Here is a 20,179-nt window from a genome sequence, read left to right on the forward strand (position 1 = left end):
CAATACAAAAAATGAATGACCATCTCAGAGTAGCTTTATAAATTGTACAGTTTATGTAAAAAAAAAAAAAGACACAGAATTGCTGCAGTAAAGACTTTATTTGCAAAAGGACATTACTGCAAGATATACAAACAGAAAAAGCACTGGAATTATAATAAAAAAACAAAGTAATCTTCTAATCTGCCCGGTCTTCTGCATTTGGCCACATGTTCTCATCCACATCACACCTGATATCTTCTCTGGCAAGGCATCGTGGGAAGAATCTTTTGGCATGCCTTATCCACCCCTGGCAGTGTTCAGCTGTGATGTCTTGGCATGCAGCATCCATTGCATCCAGGAGGGACATTTGGTCATGTGGATGATGGTCAAAAACCTTCCATCACCAGGCTGAGAAAAACTCCTCAATGGGGTTGAGGAAAGGGGAGTAAGGGGTAAGGAAATGGGACATCATCCTTGGATGGACGTCAAACCAGGCTGTGACTGCACGGGAATGGTGGAATGCCACATTGTCCCATGCGATAACATATATTGGCAAGTGGTCTCCCACCTGTCCCCTTTCTACCTCTGGCACCAGTCTTTCGTGCAGGTCTTCTAAAAACAGGAGAAGGCGGTCGGTGTTGAAGGGGCCAATCTCACATTTATGCAGGACTGCACCGTTGCTGGAGATTGTGGCGCAAATGGTATATTGGCTCCTCTCTGGGCTGGCACGTTAACTGTGGCCCTTTTGCCAATTATGTTTCTCCCACGACGACGCCTTTTCGCCAAGTTGAAGCCAGCCTCGTCAACATAGATAATTTAATGTGGGACTTGATTGGCCCACAACTCCATGACTCTCTGAAAGTAATTAGACACAGTGTATGTAAATGCTGTGCTGTACTGTATATCTGCTGTATGTTCTAATGTACTCCAGTGTGTACTGCAAAACACACCGTGTATAGTACAGTAATGACTGTATTGCATAACCTTACCTGGACGTATTCGTGACGGAGTTCTTTGATGTGCTCACTGTTCCTTTCAAAAGGAACTTTGTATAGTTGTTTCATTCGGACTCTGTGTTTAGCTAGAGTCCGAGAAATGGGTGTTATGCTGATTGCTGCAATGTTCCCAAAGACAAGCTTGTCCTCTACAACTCTGGACTGAATGTCTTTCAGTTTTATTTCATTGTCAGCAATCACCATGTTGACAATAGCAAGTTCCTGTTCTTCATTCAAGAGCTTTCCTCTGCCCCCTGAGGGAGGTAGACGTTGAATCCTTAGAGGGACAAAATACAGTTACATATTAGACACCGGAGGCATACAGTCACTCTAATACAGTAAATGGTAAAATCATTTACACTTTGCTGTAGGAGAAGCAATATCCTACCTGTTGGTTTCTCTGAAAATACGGACAATGGATGCCACTGTGTTCCGGCTGAGATTTGGCTGTACTTGTTCACCAGCCTCTCTGTATGATAGCCCGTGGGTTATGACATGGTCAATGAGAGTAGCTCTTATTTGATCAGTTACCCTAGCTCTGGTCCTTCTTTGAGCACCACCACACATTCTAACTCCTCTCCCTTGTCTTTGCCCCACTCCTCTCCCTTGTCCTTGCCCCACTCCTCTCCCTTGTCCTTGCCCCACTCCTCTCCCTTATCCTTGCCCCACTCCTCTCCCTTGTCCTGGTACTTGTCTTCCTCTCCCTCGTGAAGGCATTTTCTTTCTTTCTTTCTTTCTTTCTTTCTTTCTTTCTTTCTTTCTTTCTTTCTTTCTTTCTTTCTTTGTGTTGCTCTATATTGTTCCTTTTCCACACAAGATCAGCCCAAAGAGTCCTCTTTTAGAACATATGGTCATGCGATTGAAAAAACCTCAACACCTGAGTGTGGTTCCTAGATGGGAATCAGTTGTGATTTATATATTTGCATAACTGCAATAAGCTGTTTCTCATTAGCAATGGAATAAAATACAGGGAATATATTTTTGTTTCAATTCACAATATGAACAGCTGTTCACTTTGACTTTAGCCTATATAAGTTATGTTTAGAACATGATGTTATCTGTTCTGACATACAGTGTGAAAGCATTTGTAAATTTGACTGTAAAATTAACTTGTTTTGGTCTTGGTTGAATTTGTGTGTAAAAGAAGTTCAAGCATTTTAAATTGGTGTTAACTGTATCTATTTTGTATCAAAGCAACAAGAAATGTGTTAGTTGTATAGCCTACAAAGACGGATGTTGTGCTAACCGTGTTAAGAGTTAGGAAACTTGTTAAATGTATTGAAAAAACTGTCATAGCGATTGTAAAAAACTGTAAGCTGTTTAACCCAGAAAACAGCCCCTCCCATGACACAGCATTTTAAAAGGAGAGTTAGATGTGTAAGATTCTGGCCTTGTGGTTAACCAGTGTTTATAGAAATGTTTAGGAGATTATTTAAATATACTGCACACGAATAAATTATAAGCAAAGTAAATATGCATATTAAATTCAGCTTGTGGGAGCTGCTTGATTTTAGTAGGACAGTTTTATTTTGTTTATGGGTTGTTATAGGCCTCCCTGTGCCTTGGGGGTTTCCTCTGCCAGTCCTAAGACATGCAATGTAGGCTGACTGACATCTCCAAATCTGTCTGTAGTGTCTGTGTGAGTGTGTGTAGGGTGTGTGATTGTCTCCAAGGTGTACCCTGTCTAGTGCCCTGAGTCTCCTGTGATAGGCTCCAGATTCTCCACAATCCAGTAGAATAAGTGGTGTAGAGAATGGATGGATAGATGGATGGATGGCTGTTGAATGACTGTAAGTATGTATGCAGTCATTACTAATAAATACACTACTGCAATACTAAAGAACACACTATAATCTTTTAATGAGTTCATTCATGTCACACACCAAACAAAACATGATCATTTTAAAACATAAGATGACAGTACAATACAAAGGAAGTTCGAAGTGAAATAATAGTAATGATGAATCCTTTTTAAAGCTTAGATTTAAATTTTAATACATATACTATTACTCCAAAGTAGCATGCTGCTATTTAAAATCTATTCACATTTCAGACCTTGGAATACTCAAACCTTTCCCTTACACTGTGCTTTTCACATCAATCACTATGGAGTAGTGCACAAGCTCTGCATAATCCTGCCCTCCGGCCTTCTTGAATTGTGGTGAACGTGGGTCCTGCATAAGTGCAGCCAGAGATTCACGCTTCTTCCAAGCCTTGATGCACAACACATTTGTACTGATCAATTGAAACTCTAATTGAAATAATAAATAAAAATATCAGTAACATGTTATTATACATACCTGTGTTGAAGAGTGAGCTTCTCCATTTCTTTTGCTAAACGGGCAGAAAGAAGTCACTGTGAGTGCAGGTAACATGAACACAGATGTGTTACCAAATACCTGATACCCGACTGTGACAGTTATATTATTCTCTATATAGAAACTGCTGTCCAGGAATTCAGAATTGTTTGGTGGTTTTGGAATACAGCTCGTCCCAATAAAATAATTTATTAACAGGTTATGTAAGTGTGTGGAAATCATCAAACGTCAAATAATCAAACATCATATGGTGCTTCTATCCTTGTACCATACCTGATTTTGATATCACTCACAGAATGAATCTGTTTTTGCTTAACAAATGGTGTAGTCGTGGTTAATGTGGCATTATGTATCATATGTCTATACAACCACTGTGTATCCTGTTTATGAAAAGCATGTCACGCAGGTCTAGGTGTACTACCTTGTTTCCTGTTTTGTCTACAGTCTTACCTATGTCTGAACAATCGATAAAAAACTGCTGTTTTTCACCTGTGTTGGTGGAAAAATGAGCAGCAACTCACCAGAATATGCAGAGTGTGACCATCAGTATGAGGGAGATTGCAACAGCAGATGACAAACAGATCAGGATAAGAATCACTATGCATCAAAGAAAGAAAGCACATTAAAAATAGGCAAAAATAAATCACTACATTATTTAATTCCTATTACTATGAGTTTTTACATGGCTACTGTTGCCATCAAAGGAAAAAGCTGAAACTCACTGCTCTGGATTTCCTTACTGGTTATTTCCACCAGAACCATGACTGTGGCGTTGTGATTGTACCATGATGTTCTGCATGTGTACAAACCAGCATCACTCTCTGACACTTGCTGAGCAAAAACCAGGGCCATACCATCAGTGTGTGCAGAAAGTCCATTGGATCTAATGTCAGCCAACAGAAACATCAAACATAAAAGGACAGAAATACTTGGATAGAAATATAGATAGAAATACTTGTAGTGTTGCATGTTTTACTCATTAAGTAAGAAATATTTTTGAGTAAATATGGAACTGGCGATGTACAGTTATAGATCTATCATGGGGATAATTTTACATTAGAATATGCTTTTGAAATACTGCATTGTAATGAGTACATGCACATTTTGTCTGACTGATCATACCTGAAGCATTTGATATCACATGCTGATGCATTTCCATTAACTTTAAAAATTATCCTCTGATTGGAAATATGTTCTTTTAATGCCACTCTGTGCACAGCAGTATGTTGCCCATGTCTCCCATGCAGTGGAATAGTTTTGTTCAAAACCACAATAGATGAGATAACTGCAGAGGAAAATGTAGATCAGAAAAGTGTATTTTTCATTGCATGTAATAATCATCAGTGGCAGGATAGACATATAAATTGCACCAAATATTTATTTTAAAACACATGACCAGTTAATGTTTAACATAATCATATTTTGATGTTTTTCTATTAATATGGGCTATGACCAAAGGTATGAGGACTCCACAACAATATATTTGATTCTTCCCCAATAAAAGCTGGAAAACAAAATTGTCAAGAATGTCTTTGTATGCTGCCGTATTATGATTTTTCACTGTCACTAAGGGGGCATATGACAGTGCCCTTGAGCACAAAGTGAGGTCCATAGAGAAATGTTTTACTAAGGCTGAACTGACCTTAACCCCACTGAACACTATTGGGATGAATTGGAACTCAGGTTGACCTCACTATTACTCTTGTTGATGAAAGAGTACAAATCCTCATTACAATGTTCCACAATCTAGAGTAAAGCCTTCTCAGGAGAGTATATACTGTTATAGCAGGAAATGGCTGTCCATAGTTTGGAAAGTGATGTTCAATACTTGTGTCCACATACTTCTGACCATATAGTGTATGTCATACTGAATATGACATAATATTAATATTAAAATATGCTCTTTCAAAATGATATACTTACAAAAATTTGGGACATGTATGGCTTTCCTTTTAACTTCCCCGTAATTATTTTGGGTCACACATGTTAAGAATTTTCCCTCATGCTGGCACAGCTCAAATTTATAAATGCATGTGACTAGCACTTTACTGCCCTCTCTTGTGGTATTTATAGTTAAAGGTGTGGCTGTATTGGTATCAGAAATGATCCAGGAGATGTTGGTAATTTCTTCATCACTTTCATATTCACATACAGCAGCCCAATGTGTGGAGTCTTTCTGTAAATCAACTCTCACATAACTTCTGGGTGGTTCTAATAGAAAAGAGATCACAGTTTTGAATTAATGCAGTGATAGCTCAACCCTTGAGGTGTTAGTATTAGATATTAATGACTGTGGTGTTGTAAGTTCAGATCCAAAAATTTTAACTGTAAAACCTAAGCAAGCCTGCTAACTATCAACTGCTCCTGAGTAGATCGGACAAATCTGTTTATTGTGGCCAACATGTTCATGTTGGGAAAATATACTGTGGTCCTACTGGAGATAAATAAAGTAAAAAAATGTTTTTATTAAATTAATTAATGAATCAAAGCAATTAACATTATTTTTTCATACAATAAACTGTCTTTAGGAACCTACTGTAAATATTATTTAGGAACATTGACTGCAGTACATCGATTTCTCTAATAGTTTAGTATAATATCATTACTTCTTATTCATAGGTCAGTACAACAGTGTAAAACATACCTATTAAAGGGATGTGAATGCTCTTTTGTACCGGATTCTTTAACCCATCATGGTGCACCACACAAATTAAGGTGCATCCTGCATAAGAATAAAGTGGGAGCCGTGCCATGTTCCATACCACACTGTCCTCCTGCTGACTTCCAGACACAACATTTTGAGGCTCAGAGGCACTTCTGCAGTCCCCTGTTTCCCAAGTTATACTAGCACCAGGAGACACATTGTCTGCCATGCACTTCACTTCTATATACTGAATCCCATTCACCCAAGTTGTGTTGGTGAGCAGTGTCACATGTATGGGAGCTGTGAAGAATTAAACCCAATGTATTAAGAGTAATTCAATAATGTTTCACACGCTAGCACTAACTGTGACATTTAGACATTTTACTATGGTTAATTGCTGCTTGAAAAAACACAGACAAGAAAAACAATTTGCTTAACCACACTATCTATAGTTAGCTTTTGAGGCAAGCAAGCAGGAAGCATAAAGATACTTTTAAGCAAATGTTAGTTTTATTGTTTTTCTTTCAGGTCTTGTGAAAGATACCATGATACATTAATAGTGGGAGCAGCAGCAGAGGCTGAACATGAAGTAAATTTTCTGTCTTTTGTTTCTAATGCTAATACTTACATTTGGGGTAAAAGTAAAATGTTATAAAACATAAGTAAGCGATTATAGGTAAATCATACATTTTATGAAAAGAAAAAGGGACTATTCAGAGTGTGTCAGCTTACACTCCACGCTAGCAAAGCTGCTTAGAATACTTGTAAATATAATAATTTACAAAAGGCCCAAAATTGCACCTCTCTGACTAGTTTTGTTTCAAATTGATGCTGGTGATGGTTTATGATGGTTTACTTTAAATTGTATTTTCAAATTAGAAAAAACACAAATAATTTCAATAAGACACACTGAATAAGAGCATCTGCCAAATGATTACCACTATACAGTATATATTAACTGAATTCTGCTTCATACCATCTGCACATGGGAGTGGCACAGTCATATGAATGATAGTTACTCCATCTTGCCTTCTTTGTCATGCTCATTTTTTGTACAATTTATTATGAAATTTTGAGAAATTATAAATACTGCCTTATACCTGGGTCTTTGACTCTGGGCTTCACTTCTATTTCAAACTGTAAAGAGGCTGTATGTCTGTAGTAGGAGGCTTGGCACTGGTATTGGCCTGCATGAATTGCCCCAACAGGACCTTTAATCATGAGATCACTGACAACCACATTCAGATCCTCTGACAGAGGGTTACCATCCCTGAGAAGTAGAGTGACAAACATTATTATTAATTTTTCATCTCATCACCTTTTGTTACTTAAATTCGCAAAACCTTGTGATACTCAAATATAAAATTTCAGTAGTCTGAACATCGATCAGCCATCTATCAAATCAATGAACATTATTGAGCAATGTTTCTGCCAGCCTCTAAATATCTGTATGGCTAAAACAATAAATCAACATTAATAGATATTAAGAATTCTCACTTTGTGCAGTTAATTATATATTTTGGAACATTTCCCAACACTTCCATGCTGATTCTGATGTCACTGTCTTCCTCTTCTAATATCAACAAATCAGAAGTGTTTAAATGGTTCACCTTAATACTGTTGTTTGTCAGCTGAAGAGAGGTGAGATCTAAAAATGAGGTGCAGTGAGGGAAAAAAAGAATGAATATACATGCACGTCTGTTTTACTGAATACATGTGTGACACACTGCTTTTTACAGTATGTGGATGTTTTAGTTAATGTTGATAATTAGATTGATACTTACAGTATGTTGGCATCATAACAGTTCTCTCAATGGCAGAAAGATGTGGGTAACCAAAAATGCAGGTGATATTTGTACCCTCATATCCATCTAATGGGAAACATTGAGAACTAGAAACTGATTCAAATGTTGTGAAATTAGCAGAGCATGATGAGTCTGCAGATTCAGGTTGGATCCAGGTGATTGATGGATGAGGCCTCCCTCCTTTTGCTCTGCAAAAGACCTCAAGGAAGACTTTTCCTTCTTTTTCAAGCAGGGCCACATCCATGGTTACATTTGCAGAAACTTAATAAGGAAAATGGAAAAAGTAAAAAGGGTAAATTGAAACATTTAAAATCAAAAAAGAGAAGGAAGACCTGAGAACAGTATAAACATGATAAGTCTGTGAATTAAAGAATTCAAGTGTTTATGCATGTGATTTATGTAGAGTTAAGCAGCAGTTTTAGAGGAAGTGGAACAGTTTGAGGTAAGTATTTATACTGTACAGGAAACACATGCTACGCAGAAAGAGATAATCTGAAGTATAGCCAACTTAAGGCAAGAGACAAGTAAGAGCTGTGAATTACAACTTACCAAATGTCTGTAACTGTATTACAGTTGTGCTAGGTTCAGTCAAAGCTGGGTGCTGAATCACACAGGCAACACTACTCTCATTATTCAAGTGGATAGGGAAACGTAACATGCTGACAATACTGAATGTGCCATTTGGCAGTTGGGAGCTTGTGTTGTGGATGGAGAAAATGTCCTTATCCGGTGGTGCCCCACGAATATCCCAGTAGAGACTTGCAGTGGGCTTGGCATAAGAAGCTGAACAGAAGACCGTTTGATAATGAGTTCCATTCAGAACTTCTTCCTCTGCGTGGGTTTCCACATGGGGTCGAGCTTAAGACGAAAAACATTGCATATCAGGCACATCAGACTGTGGTAGCTCAGGTTCTATACTAGTAGCTTAAATGTTGTGAGACTGCAAAAGAGATAGTGTTTAGACTGTTTAGAACAAATACCCTTAACCACAATGCATGAATCTGCTATGATCATATGTAATTATGTAATTAATTAATGAAAAAAAAACAGTTTAGTCTTAGTGGGCACCTGATCATCATTCCCATGTGGGCTATTTGAAGATCCCATTCCAGAAGCAGCCCCCTATGGCTTTGGAGACTTACCTATTCAGCCACAAGAGCATTAATGAGTTCGGTAAGAAGGCCTGGGGCTCAGTCAGCATTTCAGTTCATCCCAAAGGTGTTCAGTGGGATTGAGGCCACTCAAGCCCTTTTACAATATATTTGGCACAACAATAGTTTTGGGCTTCATTTTGAACATTATCCAATAAGCCGATCATGTGGCATAAAATCATGCAGATGCAGGTCAAGACCTTCAGTTAATATTCCCTCACATCATTCCAAACTCTATGAGGCTCTAGAGAGATCAGCAGTTTCTGAAATACTCAGACAAATAGTCAGCCAATCTGGTACCAAATTCCATCACATTTTTTCACAACAATGTTAATTGAAGCTCTTGAACTGGAATCTGCTAGATTTTATGCCACATGACTGGATGAGTGGATATCTACACAAAAGAACAGGTGTATACCTATTCCTATTATAACCACATGAATTTGATCATAGGAGGAAGTTAAACATGATAAAAACAATTATGTTTTAGAACTGACATCAGAACACAGAATATTATGCCAGGTGAATGTGCAGGGAGAAGAATCATTCAAATATAACTATTATATTAACTTATTATTAACAATGATCCCAAGTTTTCAGATCATTTGTACTCTTGGGTCCAGATGGTTATAGAATCTTCTGGATTTTTTAGTCATTTTAATGTACATTGCTTTGTTTTATTAAACACACAGCTTGGTACACACATACATACCCATAATTCTAAAGACCATTGTCTCCATCACTTCATCTTCAAATGAGCTGAAAACACATTTGTAATTTCCCTCTAGCTCAAAGCTTTTTATGTTCACTTTCACAGTAAGATTGGTGATTGATGCTGGAGTGGAGAAGCTGTCTTTGTTTGTGAATGGTTTGCCACTTTTGTATCCTGTTATCATCTTTATTCGACGATTTGAATCCTCGCGCTTCCAGGCGGAATCACTGATATTCAGTGTGCCAGTGTACAAACACCGCAGGTGTACATCCTCTCCTAAGACTCCTATTACAGCATGGTCCATAACGATGTCTTTTAAGACCACATCTATTTGAAGGATGACAAAATCACACATCTATGAAAATGGTCACAGAAGTGCACACCACATTCACAAGGCCTGCATGATGTTTGAGCACTATGACACTTGCTTTATTCATTTTCAAAATGAACACACGTACATCTCAAGACATACCCACACACCTTTTTTTCTTACAGAGGTGTTAAGAGCAGCTTGAAAAGCATTTGAGCATTAAGTGATTAAGTGAATTCATGCAAAAATTGTCATGGATTGTGAATTCTTATAAGTTCATACACTTTGTATTTTTAAAATCACAAGATATTCTTTGTTACTACTTTTCTGTTTCAGCACTTCTTAAGGAAACCGCCATTATATCTAAGTGACATGTAGATCTCTCTAACTGAATCAGTGAACAAGATGTTCACAGCGTTCAGTCATGTGACATTGAGGTATAAATTCATGAGGGTGTGTGGTTTGCAACTGAGGCATTCATACACATTGCAGCAAACCACAGATTTTAACCTGTCTGAGGAAGACAGCTTAACATGGGCACACAATACATTCACCTAATAAAACTTAGATGAAATGAACTAAACCGCAACAATGAAATTGAAATTTCCCAATTTAGTTAATAAAGTGCAAAGCATGGCAGGTTATTTATATATATTCTGTAATTATATTGTTGTATAATTATATTGTTGTATAATCAGTGCTATCAAAAGATTCACCATTTTCTATGTTTGTAAAGCTAGTGACAATCAGTGCAATACACAGGATAGACTTGAGGATAACTGCTTCACATGATTAAATTTCACACTGATAATTGTAATGCTGACATTAAAAAAAAATACAGAAACCAGTCATAGCTACTAAAAAATCCCTATGACATTATTATGCAGTCCTGAAGCAACATTAAACACTAAAGCTATTAGAAAGTGTGATTTGTTTTCAGTGGCTCAGTTTTAAACAGCTCAGATCAGGTAGGAGTTCTGACAACCTAGAGTGAGGGGGATAACGGAACTACAGAAACCAGAATAAATATCAGGAAAAGCCCCTGAAAGTGAAAACGATCTGGTTTCAAAATGACTAGTTAAAAGTAAATTACACCTGACTTAAATTTAAAAGTAAATTACACCTGACCTTAAATTTAGATTTTTAACTAGGTTATTATTATTATTATTATTATTATTATTATTATTATTATTAGATGCACTTATAAAAAATGATTAATTGCACTCGTGGTTTGAATGAAAAAGTTAATCTAGATCTGGTAGTAAAATTTTGGAGCACTTGGCTTAAACCTTAATAATACAATAAAAAAAACTTCAGAATCATTTAATAAATTATGTCTTTAATTATGTAATAAACAAACAAACAAACAAACAAACAAATAAATAAATAAACAAACTCTTTTGACCTACCTTGATTTTCCAAGCCTTGGGTGAAATTAAGGAGAAGTCCAAATGTCACAAATATTGTCAAAAACATGTCTAAGACATTTATTGAGATAAATGAGTTGCAAGATGCTTCCATAGATGAGAAAGAAGTATCTGTGAGAGGAGGTCAGAGTCAACTATTAGAAATTGTATGTATGTGTATGTGTGTGTGTGTGTGTGTGTGTGTGTGTGTGTGTGTGTGTGTGTGTGTGTGTGTGTGTGTGTGTTAGTAACCCCAAACCCCAAGGCAGTCCCACATAGCTTGCACATCTGCCTTTTTTATTCTTTTGTTTTAACTTACTTACTTTTAAAACTTTCAATCATTTATTGCACAATTCATATATATAGTATATCAGATATTATAGCAGACAAACCTGAATAGTAATGTAATGATACATACTTTTATTTCCTATCATAAAGTAAGTATCAACAGAAGTGCACAGTTTAATTAACAAAGCTTAACTTGCTCTAAATTCAACACTGGTGACATTTACTAAATACATCTTTGGAAAATCAGTAACTGCTGAGTCATTTGGATGAGAGATGGTGTTTAAGTTTGAGGTTTACAACGACATCCTGACACAATCAATGAAAAACAAGAAAACGGTTTCAGTCTACGAGACTTCTGAGACTTCTCAGTTTCTCACTTTAAGTAATCAAGGTGTCCGGATATGTAGTGACAAACATGAATCAGCAGTGACAATGAAACTGATTTAACGAACAATGTTTAATGTTTTCTATATGATTATGTTTGCAAGTGAAATGTTTTTGTCAGTTTTGCAAACCACAGCACTAAGAAAGGATGTGTACCATTATAATTTACAGATGTGCACATCCTTTCTCACATAAACACATGCAGACATGCATACAGAAATAATATACTTGATCGTTGTTAATTTGTTAATCAGGGTTCCACATGTATGCAACATATACACACACAAACCAACACACTCCCACACACACATGCACACACACATAAACGCATGCACACACTTGCAGACACTCACAAGCACACACACACACAAGCACACACACACACACACACACACACACACACACACACACACACAAAACCCACAATCTAACAGTTGCTAAAGTAAACAGGAAGACCATGAGCCAGGGTATAACCTCAGGGTTCCTGTTGTGCCAGACCTGATCCTTATACTGTATAGTACCTAAGCAGGCTTTAGATAATTGACTTATCTGTAATGTAGACATGCTGTGATTCTTGATTTCCCCACTTGTTACTTGTGTACTAATTGGATCACACAAGACCAGCTAATTGAACATATTAACAGGTAGGAGACCAAATGTAGAACTGCATTTCAGGGTGCAATGATGCTCTAGGATTTCTTCATTCATCAAACACAGTCACAGCTGCAAACACAGAAATTTGATCGAAGAATAAAATCATCAGTAAAACAGGCTAGGAGCGAGACTTCACAAAATGAGTTATAAATCATAATTTTAAAGCTGCTATATTTTAGTTTTAGAGTGATGGTAATTGGAAAGCAGTCCTGTAAACTTGATTTGATGAAGACAGGTCATAGACTTCATCACTTCTTCATTACCTGACACACTAGATCCCTAAAGTTTGAACTTCTGGGGAACTAAAGGGTCAGCGCAAACTGTTAGTTCACCATAGACCCAACACTACTTCCTTCCTGCTGAAGTCTTCAGAAGTCTTCAAAAGATTGCTGACAAAGACCAGACCATGCAATAAAAACATATAGCCCTTAGTTTCCTGGAGAGCAGGATTTTAGCATTTAGATTTTAGGACAGTTCAGCATTCAACACCATAATTCCCTCTATACTCACCTCTAAGTTGGATGTCCTGGGACTTAGCTGAGCCATACAGTATGTCAATGAACCTCCTACTTCCAAACAGAACACAAACAGTACAGGGGGGAAACATGTCTCATTGTCCCTCACCCTCAGCACTGGTGCCCACCAGGGTTGTGTTCTGACCCTCTTGATGTAGTCAGTGTACAAATATGACTGCATGGCCACTTTTAACTCCACTGTCACCAAGTTTGCTGACGACAGTGAACGTTGACGTTGACGTTGACAGTTGACAGTTGACAGTTGACGTTGGCCTAACAATGATTAGAGGGCCTACCCAAAGGAGATTAAAAACATGGAGATTTGGTGCCAGGAGAACAATCTCCTCTTGAACATCAGCAAGACAAAGGAGTTGATAATGGACTTCAGCAGAGAAGGAGAGGAACTACCAACCACTCATGGTCAACAGGAGCCCAGCGGAGAGAGTGGACATCACTTCTGGTATTTAGGTGTTCACATCACACAGGATCTGTCATGATCATCTCACATCAACACTGTGGTGAAGAAGGCCAGTCTTTCAAAGCAGCCTTTCCTTCTGAGTTAGACATCTGAGTTAGACAACGACTAGTCACAATGAAAACTTAAATTCTACAGTACCATCTCAGACGCTTAAAGGACTACCCTCTCAGGTGCTAAAGACTTTCTACATCTGCACTAATGACAGCATCCTGGCAAGAAGCATCACAGCCTGGTTTGAGGAACAGCACCAGACAGGAAACAAGAGCTCCTACACTGAGCTCCCTGACCTGGAGTCTATCTATAGCAAGCAGTGCTGGACCAAGGCCAGGAAGATAGTGAAAGACCTCAGCCATTCCCACAATGGACTCTTTTCTATGTTGTATTCAGGGAAGTGCTTCTGCACCTTAAAGGTGAACTCAGAGAGAATGAGGAGGAGCTTCTTCCTGCAGGCCATTCGGTCTCTCAGCCTGGTGAACACCTAGAGCCTGGACCTTCTCTGGAATAGAACTATGGAATAGAACAATAACTATTACATTACATGAACATCCTGCACTTTATTAATATATATAAATATATAAATATATATATATATATATATATATATATATATATATATATATATATATATATATATATATTACACACGTGCATCTCTGCACTAAACTCAGTTTCTGATTTTATTTTTTGATGATATTTTTTAAACATATTTTTTATATTTATTTATTTAGTTCTTTATATTGTATCTACTTGTGCCTTATTTTTATTTATTTATCCCCTTTATTTTATTCTTTTATTCTCTATTATAGGCTGTTTTTATATTAAGGACAGTTGTAAAAAGCATTTCACTACATGTTGTACTGTATATGACTGTGAATGTGACATAAAATTAGTAAATTAGTAAAAACAACTCTGTGCATCACATGAAGTACTAGACAAACACATACTCACAGACTTGAATTAGTATACAACAGATGGACAAATTGCAGGTATTCGAGGTAGAGACTAGGCCAAGGATCTGTCATATCATTCTCTCCAGAACATAGAAGGAAGCCTTAGAGATGCACTCAGGAGTAGGCTGTCATCACAAGCAGGAGTTCATATTAACAACATCTCTTTTTAGAATATCTTATTAATTGACATACCATATATTATTTAAAAAAATGGTTGTGACTTGGTAAAAAAAAGTTGCCATGGTGCCATGGATTTACAAATGAGAACAGACACATCGCACAGAGGAGAAGCCATAAGACCACACAGAAAGGCCACACAAACTCTCTGCATTGATGAGTGTAACAGACCCACAGTAGTACCTAGCGAGTGTGGGACAACAGCTCTGCCACAAGCCACAACCAGTGGACAAGAGAATAAAAACAGTAAAATATTAAATGATTAAATAAATCTCACAGAAATAAACTCCTATGCATACACATGCAATAAAAAGAAAAAGAAAAAGTCAGCATTCTACTGGCTCTAAAGAGATCAATAATTATTTTGCTATAACTATCATTTAACTTGCATTACATTCATTCATATAAAATATTGATTTCTACTAGTACATTTACTTGTGCAGATACATCAGACTGCAGAAAATGTGAATCTAAATTGCAGTTTAATACTGCCATCTATGGACAAGAGCTATTCACTGGAAAAGCAGCATTTAATGGTTAGATGAAATCTGTAAACACTGCAGCGTGGCTTCTGGCACCTTGCTAAAAACTCAAAGAATAACCACAATCAGCACAATCTGTAATTATGCAAAAGAATTTCTGCTTACAGGACATTGCACTGCACTGCTGCAAAATGTCCTGTCAAGTCATTTACATTATTGATTTACACCTAATAGCTAAATATAGCAGTACTGGTCAGAGAGGGCATGCTGTGAAAGAGTAGCTAAACAGTAAAGAGACATTTTTGTAAAGAATTAACAGGTGACCCACAAAACAGCTTCAAATCTCAGATAAGACCTTTGCCTTGTAATTTATTAGTGAGTACAAGAATTACATAATCATTTTTACAATTCTGAACCCATTCACTTTACCATCATAATTGACTTAACAGTGGTGTTTAGTTTTGACTTAGCTTACTTAACTTAAACCTTTTTTCTGCAAACCTTTTTTCTACTGTTTTATGCAAATATTTGATGTTTATCATCTATCCCATCATAATTTATATAATAATAATTCTATAAATCATTTATATATGAAAAAGAGTTTCATTCAGTGTTCCTGCACCACCCCTAATGCTGGAGACAAAGAAAAAGAGCACCATATTCATTCATTCATTCATTCATTCATTCATTCATTCATTCATTCATTCATTCATTCATTTATTCATCCATTTTTTGTAACTGGGGATGTGGTAGCCTAGTGATTCAGGTGTTGGACTAATGACAGGACTGCTGTAAGTTTGAATCCCGGGTTCTAAGCTGCCACTGTTGGGCCCCTGAGCAAGGCCCTTAATGCTCTGTTAAAAAGTATTTGAAAAAAGAGATAAAATATAAGTTGTTTTTTTTTTCCGAATGATCCCCGGGTCCACAGGGATACAAATTCACAATCAAGTTAGCAGTCACCGGTAATTTTCATAAACTTGTCAAGCATCCAGAGAGAGCAAAAGATCCAGACCTGATTTAATAACTTAATAATGTTGTGTAGCAATACTAATGTGTAGGACCATACATAGTCCATATATGGGGGAGGGGGGGGGGTGTCCACCACACTGCTGGGCTCTGAGTAAGTGTTTTAACCCTAAATTGTTCAGTTGTATAAAATGAGATAAAATGTAAGTTGACAGGTCCTCTGTAGAGATCATCAAGAGCACCAAATTCCTTGACGTTCATCTGGCAGAGAACTTCACCTGGTCACTCAGTACCAGCTCTATCACCAAGAAAGCCCAGCAGCGTCTCTACTTCTTACAAAGGCTGAGGAAAACTCATCTCCCTCCTCTTATCCTGACTACGTTTTACAGAAGGACCACTGAGAGCATTCTGAGCAGCTGCATCACTGTTTGGGAACTGCACCCTGCAGCAGATAGTGAGGACATCTGAAAAGATCATTGGAGTCTCTCTTCCCTCTATCACAGACAATTACAGCGCACACTGCATCCGCTAAGCCAAAAGCATTGTGGAAGACGCCAAACACCCCTCACACACACTCTTCTTCCTCCTGCCATCTGGAAAAAGGTACTGAAGCATTCTGGCCTCACGACCAGATTGTGTAACAGTTTCCACAAGCCATTAGACTCCTCAGTAACTGAACTGAACTGTACCGAGCACAATATACATACACACACACTTACAAATGTCTGGACTGCCCTGACCTACACCAAATACTGTACACACTCTTGTAATATACATCCATAACTACAGCACCTTCCATATCAAACTGTTTACATGCAGGTTTTTCACATTATTTTGCACATGCTGTCTCACACATTTCAGTTAATTGCAAGTTTTTGCACAATACATTACAATACCTCATATAACTGCTGCTACTATATTAAGTGTCAAGTTCTCAGCCTTACGATGATGCATCATTACGTTATGTGTTTATTCCAGTATTTTTGCACATGTACTGTATAGTTTTTTGTGTAATGTCTTGTGTTATTTGTTTGCACTGTATTTTGTCTCACACTGTTTGCACCAGATTGCACAGATGCACTTTATGTGGCTCGGACTAACTTACTTTAAGTTGTTAGCACTGTCTTTGTTTTATGCAGCTCTGTTGTTGTTCTATGTAGCCCTATCTTTGTTCTATGTACTGTAGCACCATGAAACTGGAGAAATGTTATTTCATTTCACTATGTACTGTGTCAGCTATATATGGATGAAATTACAATAAAAGCTTCTTGACTTGAAGTCACTCTATATAATGGTGTCTGCCAAATGCTGTACATGTAAATAAGAGATACAAAAATGGCTAGTGAAGTCTATAAAATAGTCAAATCTGTTTGCATTTGCAAACCATTTACTAGATTTATTTCTGTTAGTTATTTCTGTTCTTGTCTCCACAAGTTACAAAAAACACTGAGCTATTCCAATTGCAGTCATTATTAGTATTAATGGTATTACTAAATTCTAATATAAAAACTGACTACACTGTGGGTCATCTTCCTTCAGACCAACGAGCTCTTACTCCTAAATATCACTGAAGGCTGTACAGACAAATTGTAGTGCCGCATGAACCTTGTAATTAAGACTTTTTGCTGTCTGCTCTTAATAGCTTTTAAAGAATGGCCGTTCTCCATCTGCAGGCTCATAAGCAATATTTTAGGCTTTGGCACCAGCACTAGGGAACCTCAGCTTCTTCTGAGCCTTTGTGCAATGCTTTAACATTAGTAAAGGATCTCAATATCCCATGAATAAGAATGCTACAAATAAATGAAGCTTTATACATGATGCTGGGAATGAAAGTAAAGCCTTAATCAAATGACACTGTGTACAAAATGTCAATAAACGGTTTTCAGTCTGTCTTGAAAAAATGGTAAGGAAATGATTCTTTTAGAACAGGATGCAAACAGTTTTCCATCACCTGGAAATACTCGACAGCTAGAGGATTTGAGAAATGCAGTATTTTGTTTTATTATTGGCAAGAAGAAAAATCCTTATTCAAAAATCTAGCAACAGAATTCACATTTCTTTTCCTGCCTGGACTGTGACAGTTTAAATGAAGGGTTAAGTATTGTTAAGCACTATAACCACTGAAATTCAGACTGCATTCTGATTAAAATAATTAATACAGTAACTGATATTTCAGAAATAAAGAAATAGCTTTTACCACGTCTGGATATTTTTATACATACTCTTAAAAATTAAAATGATATTTGAAAGCATTAAACAGTTTAGTCACCATATTGTATTAGTTCAGTTTATTTTGTCTTCTCAAGTCTTTATATTATCCACCTGTTCCTGAGTCTCAACACAAAAACAGGTGAGAAAAACACACCACAATTATTGTGACAACACTGCTGCCAATAAAAAGAAAACATTGCTCACAGGTGGTGGTGCCACATGCAGAAAAAAATTCACAGTGTGGATCCCTGACACACCACACACTTCAGTCATCTGTGGAATTCGAGCTCAAGAGACGTGATGTCCCATGGCAGAAAAATGCCAGATGTACCAATCTGCTACCGTATTGTGTAGGGGACTGTTTTTTTTTTACATTTTTTATTAGTTTTGAACATGCTGGGGTGTGGATTGTATCAAACTAACTGGGTTTATGAAGTCTGTAAGTAATGCTTAACCCTTATGTTCATAGACTTTAAACAACAAAGAGTACCAATCATAACAAAAGGAAATATTGTACATAGATTACAGTAAAATGATATATACAATTACAAAAAAAACAGTTATTACAATGGGTAGTATATATATACAGGACATTGTTGACAAGACAACAGAACAGTCCTTGGAAAACAATGAGACAAATGATTATGGTGAGTGAACTGCAAAGTCAGGAATTTAACTGAAAAAACTCTTCTCATGGAAGAATGATGTAGGAAAAGGGTCTGGTAGCATCATAATTTTTATATATATTTTAGCATCTTAATAATTTTTTGTCCAGGTGTGCAGTGATGGCTTTAGGATATTTGATCATTCCAGGTGACAGAGTTTTGGTGAGGCTCCTGATTAGTCCAGGATGGTTGGGTAGCAGTTTATTTAATAATCTGACCACCTCCGCTGTTGGAGCATCTGGTAATGGTGGCAAGGATGTTCTGGTACTTTCTTTGCAACAGCAGGGTGAGAAATCCTTATGAGGGATCAGAGGGGTTATACACAATGCTGGTGGCCTTGTGGATATAGCATTTGTGGTAGGATTTGTCAGTGGTTTGTACAAAGATCTGATGACCTTTTCAGCTGTTCTTACAATCCAACTAGCTCACTAGCTTAGTGTTAAAAGACAAGGCAATAAATGAAATTACATCCTCTCTTGAATAAACTACATAAACTTTTACAAATTACACTGAGTTAATAACAATTTTTAACTTAAGTTTGATATTACAGACATTTAATGATGCTCATATTCATGTTCCGGTTAACAACATCAACATTGTTTGACTCCACAGTATACACTTTTTAGATCCAGATTTCTGTAAAGCCAATTTATGACTATATTAAAAGTGCTGTTTTTGTGTATTTGTTAAGTCTGAGCCATGTCTCAGTTTGCTGGTTCAGGTATTGTCTCTGGTTTGTCAGTATTATCTACAGGTGTTTTTTTTTCAGACACCCACTGAAACCCTTTCAGATGGAACCCCAGGGTTTAGAGCAAGGAGATTAGAGTAGGCAAAGGAAGAAGATCTCCAGTCCACTGTTTTCAAACCAAGGTTGGTGATGTGGCCTCTCCTGTGACCTCCTCCTAAATTTTGTGAGGATGTCAGCTTGGCTTCACAATTTTTTTGTCTTCTGATTCCAGTAATAATGTCAGTCTTTGTCTGACCTTTACAAAGGTTACAAAATACTTTTTATGTTTTAAGGGCCAAGGGACAAGATCTACATTGCAATTGTTTTGGTCCTGTCTTTCTGTCTTCTTGCCCCTCTTCCAA

General features: G+C 37.1%; 1 protein-coding gene across 1 annotated transcript; it reads right to left on the reverse strand.

Moving 5' to 3' along the window:
* Positions 1 to 2,810: 2,810 nt before the first annotated feature.
* On the reverse strand, positions 2,811 to 11,494 carry si:ch211-149e23.4 (uncharacterized). The gene is made up of 13 exons (XM_060888535.1): positions 11,324 to 11,494; positions 9,605 to 9,931; positions 8,291 to 8,599; positions 7,721 to 8,002; positions 7,434 to 7,584; positions 7,037 to 7,206; positions 5,937 to 6,236; positions 5,216 to 5,503; positions 4,415 to 4,577; positions 4,015 to 4,175; positions 3,814 to 3,889; positions 3,275 to 3,308; positions 2,811 to 3,187 (listed from the first exon to the last, which is right to left on the reverse strand). The coding sequence occupies exons 1-13, from the start codon at positions 11,433 to 11,435 to the stop codon at positions 3,053 to 3,055; spliced, it is 2,508 nt and encodes an 835-aa protein (XP_060744518.1). The 5' UTR covers positions 11,436 to 11,494; the 3' UTR covers positions 2,811 to 3,052.
* Positions 11,495 to 20,179: the final 8,685 nt, after the last annotated feature.

Source organism: Tachysurus vachellii, chromosome 15, assembly GCF_030014155.1.
Source record: "Tachysurus vachellii isolate PV-2020 chromosome 15, HZAU_Pvac_v1, whole genome shotgun sequence".
Classification (NCBI taxonomy): domain Eukaryota; kingdom Metazoa; phylum Chordata; class Actinopteri; order Siluriformes; family Bagridae; genus Tachysurus; species Tachysurus vachellii.